Here is a 23,999-nt window from a genome sequence, read left to right as displayed (position 1 = left end):
TACGTACCAGCCGGTATCCACGGCGGCACGCTCTCTGCGCCCTACCTCACCAGCGTGCAGTTACCATAAGAGAGCCTTACGTGCTCTTACCAATAGTCGTAGATTAATGCAACTACACATAGTTACCATCGTAACGTCCAAAATATTATGTCGATAGTTCTCATACGCTAGATGAACCGTTATTTCATCAGTCAAATTCATAACATATATGGTATATATATTTTTTCCCATTCAACCGTTATACCTTTCAACATTAGCTTTCACATAAAACCTTTGATTTACGATCTCAACCGCAATAATCCAAAGTAATAAACACCTGCAGTAGTTGAGATAATCGAGTAGGCTAAACACCGGAAACGTGGGAAGAGAAATCGTGGATAGCTCACAGAGACAGAAACCCTTATTCTCAGAATTCAGGATAGCTGCTTCACTTTAATGACGATAAGACCAATTAGCGCTTCGCCGCTTGCTTCCCCAAACCAACCACCTTGCGCTAATCCCCCACCGAGATCTCATGTACTAATCAAAAACCTTACCCCCAATTATTTCATCATCCTTAACCAATCATCCGAGACCCGCGGGAAACCGCGACTCTTTTTGAACTCTTCCTACTTTCCCTCTAATTCAACCCTTTCACAAAACAGAATAGTACAGAGAAGAACTTCAGACATCATAGATAACAGATCAGAACCTTACCGAAATCCTAGAATCAAATCACATTATAAGTAATTCAGAACCTCCGAGACTTGTCAACAGTTTGTAACTGCGACAGTGATCAACATCAGTTTGTACCACAATTGTAAACCTACTATTGAGAACTAGAAGGAGATTGTTAATAAATGTGTAGTTAACCCAAGTGTTGTTATAAATAATTATTTCAATCACGCGTAGTGATGGTTGGCACGAGCCTTACCTAACAAACTCTCAGAATTGTAGGCGATTTGAACGAGAAGATCTGAGGAGCTGATCAGCGGATTCCCGAGATTCACATATCTCCCTACTCATCTCTGGTAATACAGTGATATAGTGACCAAAATTATAATAATTATAATAAACGTAAATATGTGCGGCATCATGGAGACTATTATATTTAATATACATATAGCTATCGGTCCAGAGTGACGACAGCGCTGCTGTAGCGGAACCTTTATTTCTCATAGTTCCGTATAGTTAGCAGATAAATATAGCAACAATAAAAAATAATAATTGTTATATTTATCTGCTAACTATACGGAACTATTTCTCATGATTTCACAGAGACTTGACTCCTGTACTCTAGTCTCCATGAGTAACAGTGTGTCTGATCTAAATATATATGTATATATATGATTACGATCTTTTTGATCGCAGCGCCGCCGTCTAAGCCGGGATTTCGTGTACATTTCTGAAGCACGCTTTGTCTACTCCTTTACTCTAGCCTTCATGGCAAGAAGCCTCGAACGAAAGTGTCAACATTATTTGAGAGATAATGCTTTGAACTTATCTGTCAGCTGCAATGTTGCGAAAGTAGGGTAAAATGATAATAACAAATTATAATGCCTGTCAGAAGATTCATTCTCTGTTTACAAAGAGCTGCGTAGTGCGTCACAATACTCATAATATTCATTACTTACATACTGTTATTACATTTTATTTCATTCCTAAAAAACGAACATCTGGTCAAGGTAATTTGTACGGTTTTGTAGCTGATTCTAATTATAGAATCTTTTAATTTAATTACATTTATGAAAATGCTCAGCAATCACATTTAGTATTTTTCTGAAACTTCAAAATCAAATTCTAAAAATTTTGACCTCCATTTTTTGAACCCGAGTTGTCACTTCATTTTGAGTAAAATGTATTTAATTGGATATACGATTGATCATAATATTTCTGTAGTCAATTAATTAAAATAGAAATAGTAAACTAACTGATTGCAACACATGTGTTAAACACTCAATATTATTACAGGAACATTATGAAAGACACATCCTACACAGTGGTACCGCTGCATGAGAGAATAGAGCTCACACCTCAGTGCTGTAAATTAGTAAATTCTGAATGGCCGAGAAGCGAAGTTGCACGGTAAGTTAAGATGAAGTTTCTATTAAATTTTCATAGCACGATTGGAATAATAGAGATATTACAGGACAAGAAAACATTATTTTGATTTTGGTATTTTTGGATTATGAGTAAACTCTGATCTATCATGTTATAAACAGTTTCAAAATGACTAATTTTATCTAAACGCTTGGAAGTATAAGATTCGCACTACATGGATAAAGTCCTTAAAGCTCCAAGCCGATCAGCTGTAGAAACTTCCCATCAAAGATCTTTATATTATTATAAGTCCACATCTTTTGTTGAGGTGTAAAACATTGATAGGGGCTTGTGTGGCAGAATTTAAGGCAAGAGCATTATTTTTTGATCTTACGACACAGATGAATCAACAGAAGAGTTTTTATTCACTAGAGTTGTTATTCACTATTCATGTTTCTCCTCCACTGCTTGCAAGCATACAGGCTAGAAAAGTATAAGAGATGTGTTAAATGAAGGCCGGTATACATGGCGCATAGTTTGACGAGCTTGGCTCGCCTCATTGAGGCTTGTTCTATTGTGAGAATCTAAATCTCGACTGTTCTCACACTGTTTAGATTGATGAGCAGGCGCGACTTTTGTAGGCTTGTCCGCATCTTGTCCAAAAATCCCTTGCAGTCAAAAATGTCTAAATGCTGAGAACGTATTGCTACTCGTGCAGCAACATGTGTGAACACATTCACGAGCGAAGCCTCAACATGCGGCGCTTTGACTTGTGTTAAATTTACTTACAGTTAACAGGTAAAGTCGCGTCTTATCATGCTGTGCCGAGCCTTAGCGTGCTCGTCCATTCATATGATGCACTGCATGCCGAGTCATGAAGAAAGTTTGCTGAACCATGCGCTGTGTAACCCGGCCTTAACAGCTTTGGACAATTATGTGGTATTCTTATGTCACTAGGTAAGCATGATAGTTATGTTCCGAATTTTAATAATGGCTTGCCCCCAAAAAACGAATGGCAAGTGCATTCCTAAAAGAATTTAGCTGAATTACCTGTAAGATATTTCTTATATCTCTAGCGGTTTAGAAGCTAATAGAATGGAAACAAAATTTCGAGTTATCCAAAGTATGTTCTTTTGAAAAACTGTTTGTTGAAAAAATTCAGCAAGGTTTGATTAAGTAAAGTAGAAGTTTTAGTCGTAAATCTACTTAATATCATTTCCATTTTTGAAATTATTTAGATATTTTTTTTTTACAGGTTGAGAAGCTTGAATTCTTCATGTGATAAATTTCCTACGTGTCTTCTTCTTTTGGATGATTCATATGTCATAGGACATTGTAAAATATCCTTAGTACCTAATATGTCGGACAGTTGTTTTATAGAATCTGGTGAATATATCTTGTAATCAAAATTATACAATTAGATGATGGATTAATTATAAAAGATTCATCTCGTTTTATCAACACTTTGGAGATAAGAAAGAAAACAATTGTTCTGTGATTAAAAAAAAATGCATATGTATTAATTTCCCAGCTTTTTTTCGTTTCACCCTTCATTGAGATACCTACATGTTCATGGAGGCGTCGACAGTTATTTATAGTGGAATAATTCACATTTCTCAATTTTCCGAATTAAATTAATACTTTCCAATCATGGATAATTAGAAAAAAATCGATGTGTGATGAATTCCAAACGTTTTGACGTATGCCAAAAAACCATAAATTATTTATATAAATATGTGATTTCAGTTATAATTGACCAAAGATACAGAGCACGTGGGTTTGGAACTATGCTAATGCAAGGAGCAGAGGAATATGTAGCAAAGCGAGGTATCGTTAATGTTTTTCTATCAACAAAGGGGCAAGAATACTTCTACAAAAAAATGGGATACAAAATTTGTGACCCAGTGAGCTTGTATGGAAACTCGTATATTACTGGGGACGGATTGCCTCCTATTCCAAAACAGGTGCTGAAGGACTTTAGATCAAACGGACGATCTCCGCCTCCTATGCCTGTTATACGAAATTCTGGGTTTCCATTTTCAACCGTGAAAACGTACATGGTAAAAAATATGTGAATTATGATAATTGTTACAATACCGACGCTTATTATTATTAATACTGTCTGTATGCCTTGTAAAAGAAATATATTTTTGAGATATTTTTATTTAATGAATAAACACCATGACAACGTACCTATAAAAGTATATTATAAAATGTAACTTAGTAGATCTGGGATTCGTTAAAATTTTTCGGTGGTATACTGGTATACTATTATACTTTAAAGGAAATCAATTTGAAAGTTGGAGTTTTATTGAATATTATTAGCATTACGAATATGCAAATGAATAACTATTAATATTCAGGATAACTTTAACTTTGAAATTTCTTTGCCTATGAAAATTTTTCTAACAAGAGTAATTTTCCTAATGACATTGTTTCTTCTGCTATAATTTTGATCTGTTTAATATCCTGAACTCGAATTTTATTCGTGTATCTTCTGTAACAACAAATGAAATATAATGCAGATGTTTTATCATAATGTAATCTGAGATTCCATAGCAAATATTGCCGTATTCTTGGATTTCACCGAATACTTCGATTTTTCGCCCTTGTTAGAATGGAATTTGATCACTTACATTTGTGAATAAGACTTCACCTCTGAATTTTCCGTCTGTTGCTGTTCCTAAACAATTATGATCTGTGTTTTGTTCAGAATGCAAAATTCATCTCGAAGGAATCCTTGGATTTCTAAATATTATTCGAAATATATATTTTAGCTATTGTAAATTTATCATCAATTCTAGATCCATATAGAGATCGAGTTAGTTCATATCATGTCTCACTTAACCAGTCAGATTCCTCTCCGATATTTTCGAAATCATGAAGTTGTTTGATTTTCGCGTGGCCAATGTGATCAAGGACGCCTAATCGTGATGATTTTGAATTATTGTTCAAAAGTATTTCATTTAGCTTTCCACGATTAAGATTTGATTTTTTCTTGGCCCATCCAGTCTGAATTAGGAGAATCTGATGGAAAAATATATGATATATGCTAATTTGCGGATATCCATTAATTATAGTAGGTAATTATACAGTTTGGATATGTGCATAAAAACATGCATCGTTTATTTTAATTATATCTGAAAATTTTATGGCGTCTTTGTTCCAAGCGAATCATGAATTTTTGAGTCTATTAATTCGCATTTATCACTGTAATGTGTAATTCCAAATGGCCAAAGTTGACTGGAATATTGAAAAAATTCCCTCCAAGTACAACGTATAACGTATAATATATATTCCAAAAGTTACCGTAAGATTATTTTACATAAAGTTCTAAGCTCCTTCAGCTGATGTTATTAGTGAGGAAATTTTTGGCAATGTTCTAGCATATGATTATACAATAGAACTTCGAAAACGTGACCTACCGCATGCACATATGCTATTAGTATTAGATTATACAAATAAATTGATAACTCCAGAAGCCATCAATAAATACATCAGTGCCAAGATATGTTTCAATGATCGCGAGTTACAGGAACTAACTATAAAACATATATTACATGGTTCTCATACAGAATATTCTCTATGTTATAACGTAAAAACAAATGCTTGTTTAAAGAAATTCCCTAAAAAAATGTGTGATTTTGCACAGTTTGAAAAAAATGGATTCTCTACATATCGACGGACAGATAATCGAGACGAAGGTCATGTGTATAATCAAAAGGTAGAAATTTCGTTAAGGTTGACAACTCCATGGTAGTTCCTTATAATCCATATTTACTCCAAAAATATAAATGTCATATAAATGTAGAGTACTGCGCGTCGGTTATTAGTACGAAATATACATATATCAATATTCACACAAAGGACATGACAGAGCATATTCAAAATTAAACAGAGAGAGAGTGAGAGAGAGGGTGGGAGGGAGGGAGGGAGGGAGGAAGCGAGGGCGGGAGGGAGGGAGGGAGGGAGGGAGGGAGGGAGGGAGGGAGGGAGAGAGAGAGAGAGAGAGAGAGAGATGTTTATTTCGTGCTCTGGGACTGAGGTCCCCTAAGAGCACCGTGCAAAAATCAATACATAAAATATTATAATAGGTTACAGGCGATCGTGGAAGCTTAAAATTAAAGTAAACAATGAACAGTAAATAGTGAGTAGTTAAAAGTGAAGAAAATGAATTTTAACATATAGGTATAAAGTTTTACGAGAGAGCGCGCAAGGCGCGCTTACTCTCGAAAAAAATAAAGTTGTACATACAAAAAGTTTTACATTAATAAATAATAAATTATAAATTATGCTGATTCTACAAGCATACACTGGGGACTAAGCATTACCATCTGCAAGCAATAACGCACGAAAGGCCGTCTTAAAACCTTGCAAGGAGGCGCTCCTCCTGAAGTCTATTGGTAAAGAGTTCCAAAGTGTACAGGCGGAAACCGCGAACGACTTGCGGAAACACTCCGTGCGGAAAGGTGAGACCACACAGTCTACATTGAAGCGCACACGTCGAGTGCCATGCAAAGCGACGGGAACAGGACGTGCAATAAGGTCGAGCAAATAACGCGGTGCCCCAAAAAGCCGAATTGCAAATACAAAGGACCCCAGGAAGTAGCGACGACGTTCCGCCACCTTTAACCAACTCAAGGCCCGGAAATAAGGCGTCATATGCTCATCGCGGCGCACATCAAATATAAACCGCACGGCGCAATTTAATGCCCTCTGCAGAAGGTCCAACTCAAGCGTTATATCCGTAAATAGCAGACAACAATAATCAATGTGAGGTAGCACAAGCGACCTCACAAGCGCTTTGCGCATGGAGAGTCTTTGAGAAATCTGATACGAGAAAATTGTAAGAATGTGACCATTTGGGATAAGGCCTCTATAATACCGAAAAAAGTCTTAGATATTGTAGATGAATCCCTACGGGACTGCTGTATTGTTGACAACATTACATTTGCCGGAAAACTAATTAATTAGAAGGCGATTTTCTTTAATTTGTTAAATTTATGGAAACACTTTCGAATTTTAAATTAACTAGAAATATGCATTCATCTAATAACAACTGCTCTTCATTTCCATCAAAAATTGGATCAGGCTCCATAGGATCCTTTAAGATTCCAGATAATTGGTTAACAGATGACATCTGTACGTTGCGTATTAATTTATGCATTATTTTATGTTCAATTTGTAATAATATGTTTGTTTATGTAACGATCATTCATTGATTTATACCTTTCAGTGTAAATATATGTAACTACGATCAAGAGTCACGGTAGCGACTCGAGACAAGAAGATTTTCTCGACAGCCCGCGACACTCTTACTCCGCACAACTTGCTTATACACAGGACTATATCTAAATACAAAAATTTATTTTCCTCATAACCAACGAAATATAGAGTCTCGAGAAAAATCCCCCAGTGTATATTTTTTCTTTTTTTTTTCTTTCGATTGAGACTATAACGAAGGCTGTGGCTATAAGAATATCGCCGATATAGCTTTAAAACATGATCGACTTCGTTTCATTCATCATTATAGAATTTCGACGTCATCGCACACTTTTCATTATTATGATTATTTACGCATGGAAGTCGCCATGACACCCGGCAACGAGACTGAAGTCAGCCGCACTCCGTCGATGCTGCAGAGTTCCTTTAAGGCTACACTAACATGATGATCATAAATATGATCTTGGTGGATAATACAGATCGCACGTTCTCTGTTGTTTGCGTGTGTGCGGTGCTCATAGGTGAGTTAGAACGTAGTTGCGCGGGCATACCCACACGGCAAAACGCTCGCTCACGGACGCACCCACACCACACACCGTCGGCCATGAGCGGCTAACCCCAACGTTCCAACACACACTGGGTGGATCAGGTGTATATATGGGGCATTCTATACAAATTCAACATATCCATTCGTTATCGTATGATATAATAATTAAATGAAACATTATATCAATACGATAACGAATGAATATGAAATGTTTGGGCCTCCGGATTTTGTACGTAGGCTCGTAGTGAGTAAAATAATGAGCGAAATGAAAAGAAATATATGAATGAAGATTTGATGGAAGAAATTTAACAGAGCCTCATTCTATATAATACAAACGAACTTTGTTGTTTTTTTTGATTGGTATTCATTCCTTTTCATTATCCAAGTAATAAATTGTTTAAGCAAAAATTTGTTCAACTGATCTCTAGTATGTATGTATGTAATATTTATTGCTCCCCTTGGGGTTACAAGGACTTCCCTTTTCCTCTTCCTTTACAATATTTTAAATGTTTTCTTAACCTATTCTTACCCTATTCTTACTTCCTACCTTATCCTTACTTAATTTCTAATTGCCTGTGCCTTGTGCCATTGCCTTGCCATTTCCTTACTTTCCCTCTTATCCTTTTCTTATTTTTTATCCTTATCTTTACTTAACCTTATCCTATTTTACCTTATTCTATTCCCTAAATCGTCCTTATCCTAATCGACTTCCATTTCCCATTCATCTCTCAATCTTTCATTCTCTTGTACATCCCTGATCCTTTCTAATTCTCTCATCCAGACTTCTCCCACCCCCTCCTCACCTAACATCTCGCTCACCACCTCCTGCCAGCTTTCCTCCCTTCTATCCCAGCCTACGCACCTTTCCCATACGTGCTCCCATGTTTCCTCCTCCCCCCCGCACACCCTACACCTTCTCTTTTCCTCTTCTTCCCAGTACCTTGCCTCCTTCATCTCGCTTCCTAATCTAAATCTTGCCACCCTTATCCACCTGCTTTCTCCCCATCCCTTTCCCAGATATCCTGGTATCCCTTCTCCTTTCACTAGCCTGTACCATCTGTTGTACCTCGATTCCCTTATTTTCTCCCACCTCTCTTTTCTCTGTTCTTCCCTCTCTTTTTCCTCTATTTCTCTAAACTCCATCTCGCCCCTCTCCCTTCTCGCGACTACCTCTCTACTCTCTGCTCCCCTTTCCGCAAAGAAACTTTCCCTTTCTCTTTCCCACCTCGATCCCTGTCTCCCAGCTTCTGCCTTGTCCCTTATCTCTTCCCAGCATCTCCTAGCTAACTCGCTACCCTCCCCTCTCTCCAGCTTCGTTTCAAAATTCCATGCCCTTCTCCCTGCCCTAATCTTTAGCTTCTCCCTCTGTAGTTCCTCCCTTACTAGATATCCCGGTGTTCTCCCATCCACTCCTAATGTCCATCTCAAAAATCTATCCTGTACCGCCTCAACCGCCCTCCACTCCCTCCACCCCCATATCTCCGATGCATACTCTATTACCGTCCATACTAGCCTGTCAAATAGCCAAATCCTTTTTTCCCAATCCCTCCCAAACCTTCTTTTTCCTATTCCCCATACCTGCCTCATTACTACCCCTGCCTTCCGTACTCTCTCTTTCACCTTTGATTCCTGCCCCCATTGCACTTTACTCTATACCCTAGATAGCTGAACTCTTTCACCTACTTTATCCTTCTCCCTTTCCATCTCCAATCTATGTTTTTCCTTCTACCGCCTCCTTTCCTAAATCTCATAATCTTTGATTTCCCTACATTTACCGTCAGCCTTTTCCTATCCATATACCTTTCTAACTTCCTAATCATTACCTCCATTTCCTCTTCACTTTCCGCTAGTAATACTATATCATCCGCATAAGCTAATGTGCATACCCTGCCGCCGGCTAACTCCACCCCCCCAACCCTTCTCCCTCTCCCCATTTCCTCTTCTAAGTCCGCCAGCAGCAGGTTGAACACATGCGGACTGAGCGGACATCCCTGCCTTACCCCCCTCGCTGTCCAGAACGCCTCTCCTACCTTTCCCCCGCTCCTCACTCGACTCTTTGTTTCCTTGTAAATTTCCTCTATCCTTACCCTTAGCCCTTCCCTCACCCCACTCCTTTCCATAGTCTCCCACAGCACCTTCCTGTTCACTGAATCGAAAGCCGCTTTCAGGTCCACAAAGAACGCCACCATCTTTCCCTTATCCTTTCCCACCTGCCTATTGATTAAATAATTTAGTACATATATATTGTCAATTGTACCCATGCCTTTTCTGAAACCCGTTTGGTTTTGCGGTATCAAGCCCTTTTCCTCTACCTCTCTTTCTAACCTATCCGCTAATGCCATCGCATACACCTTATATAGAGTTGGCATCAAAGTCACCCCCCTATACTCTTCTACCCTTTTCCCCTCCCCCTTCTTAACTATCGGCGCTATCAATCCCTCCCTCCAATCCTCTGGCCAGCCCTCCCCCACCCAAACTCTGTTACAAGTTTTCCATATCCACTGCTCCATTTCTTCCCCCCCATACCTCCATACCTCGCTAACTATTCCATCCCCCCCTGGTGCCTTTCCATCCCTCAGCTTTCCTATCACCTTTTAAATCTCTTCCCTCTGCAGCTCCCCTTCCCCGTCCCCCGTCCTATTTACCGTCTCCCCGCCTTTTGTTACCTTGCTTTCTACCCCGCCTAATAATCCCATGAAATACTTCCTCCACTCCTGATCTCCTATTTCTTCATTCACCCTCTTCCACTTCTTTCTTTCCCTATTAACTATCTCCCATACCTTGCTTTCTGTCCTTGCTTCCGCTGCTTCTTTTATGAATCCCTCATTTTCTTTCTTTTTCCTCTCCTCGCATAGCCTATTATACTCCCTTCTTTCCTTTCTATACGCTTCCCCTTCCCCGTCCCCCTTTCTCCATTTCCTTAGACTCTGCCTAACTTCCGCTTTTTTTCGCCTACATTCCTCATCCCACCATCCCTTTTTCGCTTCCCTCCCCCTCCCGCCTACATCTAAGACTCGTCTAAACTCCCTTATTCTTTTCTCTATCTCTTTACCTACATCCACTTCTCCTATCCCCTCCCATTTGACTTCTGTTCTAAACCTCATCCTACCCTCCTCCGTCCAGTCTCCTCTACTAGTTCCCCCTACTCTTTTTCCCTTCCTTGTCCTAGCCACTGCCCCCCTCAACCACACTATTACCGGGTGATGATCCGAGTCAACCCTATCCCCAATCTCTATCCTTTTGACCCTATCCCTTACCTCGATGTCTCCTATAGCGTAGTCTATCACCGTCACCCCCGCCCCTCCTACATACGTAAATTCCCCCTCCTCATCCCCCTCTATGTTCCCGTTCATTATTGCCCATCCTGTCTCATCTAAAAATTGCACCAGCTGCCTACCTTCCAAGTTTATTTTCCTGTCCTTTGATTTCCTACTCCTACTCTCCTCCTCTCCTTCTCCCCAGCATCCTCCCCCCTCCTGCCCTGTCCTGGCATTAAAATCACCCCCCACTAGCACTTTTACCCCTCCCTCTATCTCTTCTGCCCGCTCCTTCAATTCCCCTATCTTCTCTTTCAGATCCCCATTTATGTATATTCCTACTACTACCCATTTTTCCCCCCCTACACTTATTTTCCTTGTTATCATGCCCTCTTTTACCTCTTCCCTCCCTCCCTCCCCACTTACTATCTCCCTTCTTACCCCTGACAGCATTCCGCCTACTGCTCTTCCCTTCCTATTTTTTCGAACCGCATACTGCACTTCCCATTTATACCCTACTGGCAACTTATTTCTAATCCTTTCCCACCCCTTCTTTTCTATCCATGTCTCCATTAGAAATATTACATCCCACTCCCCTAGCCCCCTCCAGAAATCTTCATCCTTTCTCGCAAGCCCCGCCACATTCCAAAAAGCTACTTTCCACCCCCCCCTTTCTGTCTCGCCTACTTCCCTCTCTCTCCTCCTTATCTCCCTCCCCACCGCCTCTGTCCCACCCCACTACCCATTCCCCCGACTGCCTTTCCCTACGTACCCTTCCCTGTGCTTCTATACTTCCCTCTTGTCTTTCCTCGCTTGCTGACCTTTCCCTATCGCTTTCCCCTACTTTTCCCCTCCCCTCCCTTTGCTCCTCTTCCCTTGCTCTCCCTGTACCGTCCCTAAGCACCGCTCCTATCTCATCCCACTTCCACATTTTCCCTTCTATCCAGATCTTTGCATACCCTATTCTTACTCTGTTTCCCCTTCTCTCCTCAATAGCTGCTATCTCCCTCAACTTCCATTTCATTCTCCTCTCTGCCCAGGTGAGGTCCTCGTCTATTCTCTCCTCCCTCCCTTTGAGTAGGCTTTTTCTTCCCATTACCTGCCTCTTTTGCTCCCTATTTCCTAGTCTTGCTATCCATATCCCCTTTTCTCCCCCCTTTTTCGCGCCTACCGCCCACATATCCTTTACCTCGACCTCTACCCCTATCAGCTGCAAAATCTTTTTCAACCCTTCCTTTTCTCCTCCCTTCTCTAGTCTCGCTCCTCTCACTACTATATTTCCCCTTCTTTCTTCCCTTTCTTTCCTCTCTATGGCCCACTCCATCTCTTTTAGCCTATCTACTGTTACCTGCGCCACTTCCGCATTCCCCTGTACCTGCGTTTCCCCCCCTCCTTCTGCACTCTTCTTTTCTAATTCTATCAGCCTCTCCTTTACCCTTTCCATCTCCCCCCCTCTCCTCTCTTCTACCTCTTCTAGTCTTTTACCTAGATCCCTTATTATTTCCTTCATCTCCCCCCTCTCTACTTCCCACTGCTCTTCCCTTCTAGTCATTTCACCTTTAATCTTTTTCATTTCTTCCCTGATCCCCCTTCCCTGCCCTTTGACCTCCTCTAGACCTATCTTTAGCTCTTCCCTAATCAACTTTAGCATATCCTGTATACCCCCTCCCTCTGCCTTCCCTTCCTCCCCTGTCTTACCCTCCGGCGACCGGTGCACTTTCCTGCTTTTCCCAAATACTCTTTCTCTTTCCTGCATCTCGTCTACATCCTCCTCCCCTTTTTCCCCTTCATCCTCCCGCTTTGTCTTCCATAAGTCTAGCACCGTCACCGTCGATCCCAGGATATGCCTCCTATCCCTCCCTAACGCTGCTACTGCCCCCGGCCTACCTTTCTTTTTCTCCTCCTCTTCCCTGTTCGCCCCTTCTTTTTGGCCACCCGCGTTACTCATATTCTTTCTCTCCGTCACCGCTCCCTACCTTATCTATCCGCAGCCTACCTGTCTCTACTCTATCCCCCTTCTTACTCCTTAGATGTCACCGCCTCTTCTTATCTTATCCGAATCGTTGCCGTCCGCCGGCTCTTTCTGCCTAATCTCAAAACTCTCCCCCTTCTTTCTTTCTCAACCGCCCTTCCCTCCTATTCCTGCCTCCCTATTCCCTTCACCCGACCTCCCGTCTATGTCTTCCCCGCTCCTTCTCTGTCCTATTTCCTTTTCTCCTCACCTTTGCTATCCTGCTAAATTCTCGCCTTTTCACTCACACTCTTTCGCACACCTGCCACTCACATTCAAAACGGAAACGGAAATCGAACTGATCTCTAGTAATTTCTTTTATTCCACATGAAATGAATTCAATGATTTTTCAGAATACATATGAATTTTTTTTTTAGAATTTCCGGCGATTTTGAATATTAAAAATAGCATTACTTTGCGAAAAGTCGTGAAATAAACCCCAAAAACACCAAAAATGGTGTAAAAAAACTGGAGACAAGTACATTTAAGTAAGTAGCTTTATGAAACTCTAAAAATACACAAAAAAATTATGTACAAAAATTTGAAACAAGTCCGCTCTCATATAATAATGTATATTGAAACGTTTCGAGTTTGCACGCTTTCTCCAATGAGACGTACAGTTTATTCGCGGGCTTTGTTTCGCCAAAACTTCACACGCTATGTGTGATATTTAGCGCATACTCGAATGATGTATTTGTTTTGAGAGTTTCCTGTCTCTGGAATAGAAGGTGGAGAAGGATGCTTATTGTTAATTGTCTGATTAACTCCAGGAACAGCCCGAATAGTTTGACCACTCCAACTTGGTTTTTCGAGATAGCCTCAGAATTTGTTTTCTCACCCTCATGTGCACAGGCACGAGTAGAATAGACCCATCATCATAGGCCGTGTAAGCGGTTGAGGGTCAAACTTGATCTGTGAGTGTGAAGCACGCACAGATAGATCGCTCTGAGAGGTTGACTTGTGATGCGAAATTATTTATTTCGGGAAAGGAAATATAGCAATTATACGTCAATGTTTTGTTCCCGTGAGGCGGGATAAGAGACAGGATGAAAGGTTGTGAACTTATTCTTCTGGTAATCTCTAAGAGATTTTTGATAATTTAGGAAGGGATAGTTCTTCCTTATTTGCTCTGATATTAATGAAGTTTGCCTGCGGCAAGACTGACTATTAATTGCGTGATAGCGTGTTGGTCAGAAGGACGGTATTTGATTATTCTGGATCGTTGACCAGTCGGTTTTGGTGATGGATAATGATTCGTTTAGTGGGAACTAAGACGGAATATTATTCGTGTGCTAGTGCGGTAGTCGGAAGGACTGGGATGGTAGTTAGGTTTACCTATGGGTAGACTCAATATTATTTATGTTATAGCCTGGTCATCAGAGGGACGGTATTTGACAATGAGGAATCGTCGCTGACGGTTGATTTTAATATTGTAATTATTCGTTTAGATAGTACTGAAACAGAATATTACGTGAGTGATAGCATAGTAGTCAGAAAGACTTTGATAGTGAATCAGTTTGCGTATGGCAAGACTGGATATCACTAGCGTGGTAGTTAAAGGCAAGGGGATTCTACGCAAATGCACCTTCGCCTGTATTAAGGCTTTCAGTCGCTATGACCGTGACTCTCTACGGGTTCAGGTGTCCTACCTACGGGTCGGGGGATTGTGAGACGATCACCGTATCTGAGCTATGAGGTCAGACGCAATGCTGTTCTTCACTCAGACACGGCTCCCTGGTACCTAAGGAATTTATTTTATTGAAAACAAATAGGATTCATCAGTACGCTGAATGCCCTCCTTTGATGGGAAGTGGTGTCGAGGATTCCTTGCACGGGTACTCCACGTCTCCTGATCGTGGGTCCTTGGTGTCCAGCTCCTCGTGTACGTGGAATGCTCCGTGAATGTAACCACGGATGGGTCCTCGCGTCCAATCGTTCGTAGATCTACCTGGGCGTGTGGCTCAATAGATGATAGATTCTGATTGATTCGCGTCTTATATACTCTCATTTTCTAGTTACGCCGTTTTCGCGGATAGAGATTGGTCGCGTTCCCTGAAGAAGGCGTACGGTAAAATCGTGTGATTTGATTGGGTTCCCGGTGTGTGGCGGGGTTATCGAGTGGACAGTTAGATTTTGCTTGGGTTTACCAAGCAAAATATTAGGGGGCTCGCGCTGAACCCCAGGTGTCGGTACGCCAGCCAGGCGTCCCGTCACAATATATAGTCTTCTACATATCCTTTGCAAAAAGTTGTGAAATAAATTGATAACATCTGAAGCATGTGTCGCCAAGCACATGTGGTTTGCTGATTTAACGTCATTCATTTTTTTAATCACATAGTAATTATTGAGCTGAGATGCTTCAATTTAAAAACGCAAACATCTTATTCGATGTAAAAAATGTTAAAAATGTAATCAAAGAAATAAAAGTATCAAGAGAGTTCAGCTTTTTCAGTAGTATAACAAGGAGAGTTCTGCGTAGAAACACCTTCTTTATCGACCGAACCGACCAATCCGCCTATACGTGCATCCCAGACGCAAACCCTTGAAGGTTACCCCCACTCTCGTAAGATAAAACGTGCTTTGCCGACCGCTCGTCGGTAACAAAATCTCCCAATTGACCATCATCGTCGGTAAAAAATCCTCCAAATGACGATGATTGTTGGTGAAAAATCTTCCAAATGACCATGATCGTCGGTAAAAAATGCCTGAAGGTGCCGTGGTATTACCCCTTGTAGGATAAATTGTGCTCTTTGTCGGTGAAGAAAATAATGCCATCGAGCGGGATCGATAACTGCATTACCGAGCGCACTCCGTGAGTCCTCAGGCGTTCGAGCGGACCCCGTAGATCCTCGAACGTTCGACCGAGAATCCTGGCGTGTGTCAGGTTTTGAGAGCTTCGAGAAGGTTCGAGAAGATTCTCACCGCCTTGAACGAATCTAGACTGACAAACAATTCGTCTGACGTGTTTCGACTCGACGGTGAGCGGCATGCGGTCAAAGGATTTCGGTGTGACATTGAATTTTAGACAAACAATTCTCGGAATCGTCCGACGAAAACAATGCCCGGAATCGTCCAACGTGTTTCGACTCGGCGGCGAGCGGCATGCGGTCAAAGGATTTCGGTGCGACGTTGAATTCTGAAAGACCCGCTGTGGCCTTGAACGAATTTTAGACAAACAATTCTCGGAATCGTCCGACGAAAACAATACTCGGAATCGTCCGACGAGTTTCGACTCGACGGCGAGCGGCCTGCCGACAACGGATTGCGGTGAGACGTCGAATTCTGGAAGGTTCTGACGTACAATCGAAGACACATCATTTCGGTAGCTTTGAGAAGTTTTTCAAGGATTCTGTGTGCCTGGTGGGCGGAATATGGCTATAAAAGGCTGAATTTCAGGTCAGAAAGACAGTTTTGCATCTTGTGCTCTAATGAGGAGAACTCCAAATAAAGCAGAACTAAAACAGCGAAGATTCTACCGACGAAGAAATTGACGAAGCTGGAAATTTTCGAAATCTACAAAGTCACCAACATTCGACGAGACCAAACGAGGTTTGGACAGCGTGTCGTCACAGATCTGAACGACGAATTCAGCGTATTCTCACCGGCACGGATTGTGCGACTGCTGAACGAGGACGAGACCCAATACCAGAAATTGGCGCAGACAATGGAGGAGGAGCGGCTGCTCTTGCAGTATCTGGCGGCCAGTATGGTCAAATTAAATTCAGAGATGCGTCGACTCTCGCTTAATTTGTACACCGTACCTGGACAATGTATGCAGCGTCTCCTTCTTACCAGCATGGAGCGTGCGACTACTGAACGTGATCAAGAACCAATTTCAAAAACTTAACAGAAAAAAAAAATGTTTTGAAGAAGTTTCCAAGTATTCCACGTTTCATAACGTTTAAGAAAATTGTATAAACATTTTCACAAAGCTTTTATTTTATTTTTTTTGCTGCACATTAACTAGATATACTACTACTACTACTACCACTACGTTGCATGCTGTTGTTTACAGCTCTCTGAAACATACAATAATTTTGGATATTCAAGATATGATGTATCACTCACGCACACTAAAGTATTTATCAAATTTGTTTCAAAAGTTGTGAAATGATATTTTGGAAACGTAAGACATGTATGTATCACAAAAGTTTCAAGGTTTTCATTGTCAAAAAGGAAAAAAAGGAAAATAAATTTGTTCTAAAAGTTGTGAAATTGAATAAAAATTTTTCTTACATTTTTTGAAACAGAAAATCCCCCTCTTCATCACGTACCAGGCGGGCCGCGACACCCGCCTGATGAATGATAACGCCAATTCAAGGGTTGTTATCGTCATTACGGTCACCGTTCGCTATGTGCACGCTCATTGCCAACCTTACTGATTGTTTCAGAAAATCGTAAGGTATTTCGAATATCCGCTCCATAGGCACCCGCACATGTTGTAAAATGTTTACGTACTCCATTTTTTTCTTGAGAATAATCTGAAAAAAACGCACACGCGTTAAATTATTTCTATTCACTCAAGTAAAATCGAAAATTGTTGTACACTCAAGGTAAAAAAACTGTATAAGTGCACTGATTTCAATCACCCACCTCGATGGTTTGCAAGCTCAACTGCTAATGAATTCATCAGACGGACGGAGCACCCCACTCTCCGTACAGCTTCTCCATTTGTTTTAGGTTCATGATTAAACTAATACCAAATCATAAAGTGGTTGACACTTGTCGGTTACGTTTGCAGGATATATCCTTCTCACTCTGTCCTACTGCACCAGTGCGTAGATCTCGAAATCGAAAACTGACACCGTAGGCAAAGTAAAACACCCCCATAACGCTCCTGGAGAACGATATCTACTAAGCCTATCACAGTTCCATGTATAACTCTAGCAATTAGTTCACTCTCACAGCTCTCTCTCGTACATGAGGCGTGCGAAACTTCTTCACCAAGTTCCAAGGACTGTCTTACTATCTTCCACGCGCTGCAGGTTCGTTCAAGTAATATCTTGAAATTTTTTTCGCTGAAGAATATTGCATACGGTTGTTCACGAATTGTCGGCAATGTGTGAGTCACGTCGGTGTTTACCCATAAAAGAGACTGTGTCAGCGTAGAGCGGTCATTCTAGACCAAGCTTTGTAACTCTATCTTTGTCAAGTGCGTGATCGAAAGAAGAAGAAACATGGATTCCGAAAAGTGTTTGAAATCAATACAAATTATGGAAACGGCGTTCAAGATTTCATCTGAAAAATCGTCACCGGCAGAGATTTCCAAATGGATTCGATTCGGAACCCAAAATACCAGGCTTTTGAATAAAATCTTAAGCAACAACGCCTCAACGATCGGGGAGAAGACAAGAATTTTGACTACAATTGCAATTCTGAAATCTTTGACAGTCAAATTTCAACAATTTCAAAAAGTGGGTGACGGATTACGAAGCCGACGAAGAAGCGATCGAGTACGGTGGGAAGATTTGGAGACAGCTTTCGAGAGCCGAATTCGAATGGGAGCCATTATCAATCTGCGGCATAAAGATTTGAACAGGTTTTTGGGAGATGCGAAACACCTCGTCGTTGCAAGACTGAAGAAAATGCTTCGAAAAGTGGGAAGTTTAAAAGCAAACTGTGTCTTGTGTTGTAAATTCAATATATCGAAAAACGCTGAACTTGTTGAAGAAATGAAATATTTTATCATCAGAAACCAGATCATCGTCCAGCCAGCTGACATACACGGGTGGTTCGAAGAGAACGTAAAGCAAAAAGTGTTGGCCAAGGTGGAAGATTTTCAAGAGAGACTCTGGTTGGTCGCTGACCGAAATATTCAGTTTGACTGTAAATATCAAGAAGTACGTGCCAATGCGAGGCGGTGTGTTCACATACACACCACTACCCAAAGACATTCAAGATAAGACGGCTGTCGTCAACATCCGCAACAGAGACGCACATTGCTTCCTCTGGTCGGTCACCGCAGCCCTCTTTCCAGCCAACAACTATCCCAGCGAATCACTTCATATCCACATTTCAGCTCAGTGCTACAATACGACGGTTTGCGTTTTCCAATGTCTTTAGACCAGATTCCAAAATTTGAGAAACTTAAGAAACTTTCAATTAACGTTCATGGTATAGACAGTACGGAAAAACAAAAGCGTAGTGAAATTGTACTCATTTATTTAAGTCGAAACAAGTCTGATAAACCTACAATCCATCTTTTAGTAATAGAGTCTAAAAACGACGATGACGATGATGGTATGGAAAATATTGAAAAGAATGTAACACATCATTTTGCATGAATTCGGAATTTATCGCGGTTGACAAGTTCCCAAATTTATAAACGTAATGGTCGTACTTGGTTGTGCGATAGGTGTCTATCACACTTTCAATCTGAAAGGTGTTTATTCAAGCACAATGTAGATTGCATGAATTTAAACAAAACCAAAGTTATCTTACCAGCAGAAGAGGATAAGATTCTCAAATTTTAAAATTTTCAACACAAAGAAACCGTTCTGTTCTGCGTTGACGCAGATCTAGAATGTTTACTGCAGCCCACACATGAAAGTTTTGGGCAAAATAGAACAATTTATCAGAAGCATCTTCCGTATAGTATAGCTTACTATCTGCATTGCGCGTTTGACGATTCGCTTTCAAAATTCAAAATTAATCGTGGAGAAACTTGCATCCAATGGTTTGTGAACGAGTTAAAGGAATTGGCACTTTCGTTAGAGGGATACTACAAGACTGTTGTATCGATGGAACCACTAAATTTCAATCAGATCAACGAATTTGATTTATCGGCGGTCTGTCATATTTGTGAAAAACCGTTTACGCCCACAGACGTGAAACATCGGGATCACTGTCATTTCACGGGAAAGTACCGTGGTGCTGCTCACCGCAGCTGTAATCTAAATTACCAAAATTCGCACACTATCCCAGTGATATTCCACAATCTGTCGGGTTACGATTCGCATTTTCTGATCAAAGCCTTGGCAACGTCATTCGAAGGTACTGTTAAACTATTACCCGTTAATAAAGAAAAGTACATTTCCTTTACTAAATTCGTTAAGGGAACGGATGTAACGTTCCGTTTCATAGATTCGTACCGTTTCATGCCTAGTAGCCTCGATAAATTATCATCGTATCTGGACGATTGTCGAAAAACAATAACACGTAAATTCTGCAGTAGCTTGAACAAATTTCGGTTATTGACCCGGATCTGTCTAAAACATATATCTATGATTTTCGTTATAATCATATTAAGCAGAAATTTGGCAACCGAGCGAAATTAATGTATACGGATACCGACAGTTTGATTTACAAGTTTACCGTCCCCGACATATACGAACATATTGTTACAAAGGGTGAAATCACCCGTTTTGCCCCCTCTTTAATGATCCAGTAGTCATCATAGATAAAAGACGTTTATAAACCTCTTATGTCTTTCAAAAGAATAAGGTTGCTGCGTCAACCAACATTATTGTGAAAACAGTCTTGTTTCAGACTTTAAACAAGAAACACATATTACGCAATTAAAGCTTTTTCACAACATTTTATTCACGCTCTTGATTTTGACTTGATAGTTAAACTCGCGGATCCATATTTATTTCTGTAACGTCAACGAACGTTACAATATGAAGGAGGACTTGCATAAATTCGACACGACTGATTATCCGCTTGACAACGTTTACGGAATGCCTCTATCAAACAAAAAAGTTCTTGGCTTGATGAAAGACGAGAATAACGGGAAAATAATGCTGGAATTTGTAGGATTAAGAGCTAAATTGTACGCATTCCGGGTCTTGGGTGATGAGAAAGACAATAAACGTGCCAAAAATGTTAGAGGATCAGCGTTGAGAAAAATAACTTTTAACGATTATTTGGAATGTGCGTTGAAACGTGAAAATTTGTCTAGAAATCAGCATTTGATATTGAGTCGAAAGCATGAGGTATACACTGTGGAACAGCAGAAAGTGGCACTGAGCTGGAATGACGACAAGAGGATCGTGTTTCAAAACACAACCGACACGCTTTCGTGGGGTTACAAGCCTGCACCTTAGCTTTGTAATTACCGTATCGTCATCTATGTAGGATCTAATTTATAACTATACCATGATGTATGAAATATTATTATGTAGGACTTGATTTTTATAACTGTACCATGATGTATGAAATATTATTATGTAGGATAGTGAATAAGAACGCTCCGAAATATAAAAAATTGTACAACGATGCATATGTCTGTCGATTGTCTAGAAAATAAAGATGCATACTTATGATGTGTCGGGTATGAAATAAAGAAACCACACGTATTTTACAGAAAAATTCGTTTATTCAAATGTGACATGTTCGATTCGTTTATCCAACTGTTGTGTGTATTGTCAAAACCTACCATTTGACGTATATTTTTCTTCCACGCTTCTTGAGCACCTTCTCCACCAGATAGATATCCGGATGTTTAACCTTGAGGAGCTCTTGTTCGTAGAAACCACCAGCGATGGGTTGATCTCGGTAGTCTTTGAGCTTGTACGTCACAGGATGAGTATTTTCCACTTGACTTATCGTGAATATTTCAGTCGTCCAATTGGAAGTGTAACCTTTCTCGAAGACATTTTTGAATTTGCTGATTCAAACTTTGTCGTCGGATTTGAACTTTGCTGATATGGTAGGTATCGCTCGAAGCCCTCCGTACGCCTGACGTAATAATAACCTTTCGTTTGCAACGGTGACATCCGACGGTTTCATTCTGATGGTTTGGTGTTTGACGTTGTTGTAAGCCGAAACCAAATCAGAAAAGATGTCGAGCCACTTGTAGCTTCCTTTCATGCTGAACCGTGTCCACACTTTACCTTTCAGCGTCCGATTGAAACGTTTACGGATCGAAGCCTTCAAATTACTGTACGTGGAGTAGAGTTTGATTCCGTAACGTGTCATAAGTGATTCAAATTTCGAGTTGTGAAATTCCGTTCCTCTGTCGACGTGTAAATTTTTCGGTACCCGTTCTTGAACAAGCACAGACTCCATTGCCTTCGTAACATCATCTCCAGACTTGCTCTTTATCGGTATAGCCGACGCATACTTTGAAAAGATATCAATGACTGTGAGCATGTACTTGTGGCCTTTGTTTTGTCCAGCGTACGACGTCATATCAACAACATTCGCCTGCCAGGTCTCATCGATGCCGCGCACGTCTACACGTCGACGCGGGTAATTCCGGCGTGCAGGCTTATGCGATTCCGTCACCAGTGCTTGCTTTTTCTCGTTCATATTCCAACGCTCTTAGTCTGGTGGCCAATTTGTAAATGATTTTAGCGTTTCGAATCGACAGGTCTCTGCCTGTTTTGAAGTCTGTGTAGAAGGTATCCAAGGCTTTCTTCGTGGTGATCTCCGAAGCTTTGATCATTTGATCAAGGTTGTCGATTTGTTTTTGCAGTACGTTGAATTTTCGTCTCAAGGTTGTTAAAGTTACAGCATGGTTCGGCTCTGCGGGATCTGCGACATTGCACAGTCTCTTGTTCCGTATATCGTTATGCTCGTCCGCTGTTATTTGAAACCCGACACCCGGAGGACCGCGAGTGCTCGCAGCTGTGTTTTCATTCAGCTGACGTCCAAACACGTCGACGCTCATCTCGTAAATGATTGCAGAGTCGACGAGAATTGGCTAATAAATGATTCCGGCTTCCCGCAATTCTTCCAGAATCGACATAATTTTATTGTTGTGACTTGTATTCCCAGCCGCTTGAGACGCTATAAGCAAACGAAGACGTTCCACCAGCTCGTTAGCATCGTCCCAGAAAATATAATCTGTTTTAACACCTTGTCGAGTGACCCAAGCCTGAGGTAGCAGAACACCTTTGCCCGTACGCTTCGACATCTGTGACGATGGTGATACGCCTTTGCCTGACGTAGAAATATTGAGCAGCTCAGCAATTACATGCTTGAATTTGGCGCTCTGAGCGTTTCGGATAGGCTCGGTGGCGCTATAGTACTTTCTGTGAGCATTTGTTGCGAGAAGAATATTTCTGTAATTCTCCTTGTCGTTGCGGGTAACGTGAGTGCTGTTGAGCATCTTTTTAAACAGCAGCTCCAGCAGTCCCTGAGTTTTCGGATAGAGCGTGCCGCCTATGCGAACGGAATCGCGCTCGAAGCTTATGGGTGAGTCACCAACCATCAGCCCGGCAGCAGAAAGACTCCGTGCCCCGTACACGGTATCCAACTCGTGCTGTCTTTGTTTATCGTTGAGCATCTCAAAATATTCATCTTCTGATCTCACCGACGATTCCGTGACAGTTTGATCCTCTTCCTCTGCAGTTGCAAAAGAATCTTCTGCTTCCATTTCGTTCTTCGACTCATCCTTCGTTTCAGTTTTGAGTCCTTCCTTCACCTCTTCCTTGACAAGTTACGTGCCTCGAGAAACATTGACTAATTCCTGCAGCGGGGTTACCACAGGTCTGAAGACATCCTTCATTGTTTCCTGCAGCGACTCTTTTCCCGTCTTGAGGATTCTGTGCTTATGACGAATCGCATTACTCGCTTGAGCGATACGATGCAAGATTTCTTTTTCCTTACGAATTTCCTGCATGTTCACACAACTAGTTCTGGAAAGCTACTGTTTCGTCGTCTTCGAAGATCGTGTATTTTATTCTTTTATCATGTTCATAAAATTGTCAAATCCCCTCCTATACCGACCATCACCGAGCTCTCTATCCTTGTCGATCACTACGAATCCATATTTGTCACCGTTCCAGCATGCCGCACACAAGTCTTTAAACTCTTCGTACGACATATCGGTGTTTACATGATCGTTGTACACATGTCTCAGATTCATCTCATCTTGTTTGAATAAGACCAGCAAGTTGGTGTTGTCGCGCACAAGATGCTTAAGGATTCGAGCGTACTTCTTACAAAGATCGAAACAGTCTACATCGTGATCTCTACCCATACAAAAGTACGCGCG

The 23,999-nt window shown here is 41.1% G+C and overlaps 3 protein-coding genes across 7 annotated transcripts; 1 reads left to right on the top strand and 2 right to left on the bottom strand.

The window, feature by feature from the left end:
* Positions 1 to 1,363: 1,363 nt before the first annotated feature.
* Naa80 (N-alpha-acetyltransferase 80) lies at positions 1,364 to 4,211 on the top strand. Of its 5 annotated transcripts, none has more exons than XM_046621539.1 (4): positions 1,364 to 1,506; positions 1,951 to 2,064; positions 3,275 to 3,405; positions 3,766 to 4,211. In XM_046621539.1, the coding sequence occupies exons 1-4, from the start codon at positions 1,496 to 1,498 to the stop codon at positions 4,092 to 4,094; spliced, it is 585 nt and encodes a 194-aa protein (XP_046477495.1). In that variant the 5' UTR covers positions 1,364 to 1,495; the 3' UTR covers positions 4,095 to 4,211. The 5 variants fall into 5 exon arrangements, 3 of the variants coding, with proteins under 3 accessions (XP_046477495.1, XP_046477494.1, XP_046477496.1); XM_046621538.2 differs by having other exon boundaries at positions 1,388 to 1,511; XM_046621540.2 differs by having other exon boundaries at positions 1,407 to 1,664.
* Positions 4,212 to 11,662: 7,451 nt separating this feature from the next.
* LOC138190856 (golgin subfamily A member 6-like protein 22) lies at positions 11,663 to 12,994 on the bottom strand. Its single transcript, XM_069135384.1, has one exon. The coding sequence runs from the start codon at positions 12,992 to 12,994 to the stop codon at positions 11,663 to 11,665; it is 1,332 nt and encodes a 443-aa protein (XP_068991485.1).
* Positions 12,995 to 22,703: 9,709 nt separating this feature from the next.
* LOC138190855 (uncharacterized) lies at positions 22,704 to 23,624 on the bottom strand. The gene is made up of 2 exons (XM_069135383.1): positions 23,487 to 23,624; positions 22,704 to 23,432 (listed from the first exon to the last, which is right to left on the bottom strand). Exons 1-2 carry the CDS (start codon positions 23,622 to 23,624, stop codon positions 22,704 to 22,706), a joined length of 867 nt encoding a protein of 288 aa, XP_068991484.1.
* Between the last annotated feature and the right edge of the window lie 375 nt (positions 23,625 to 23,999).

The sequence above is a fragment of the Neodiprion pinetum genome, chromosome 4, assembly GCF_021155775.2.
Source record: "Neodiprion pinetum isolate iyNeoPine1 chromosome 4, iyNeoPine1.2, whole genome shotgun sequence".
NCBI classification, from domain to species: Eukaryota; Metazoa; Arthropoda; class Insecta; order Hymenoptera; family Diprionidae; genus Neodiprion; species Neodiprion pinetum.
The sequence above is the reverse complement of the archived record's forward strand: the minus strand, read 5'-3'. Positions and strand labels throughout refer to the sequence as shown.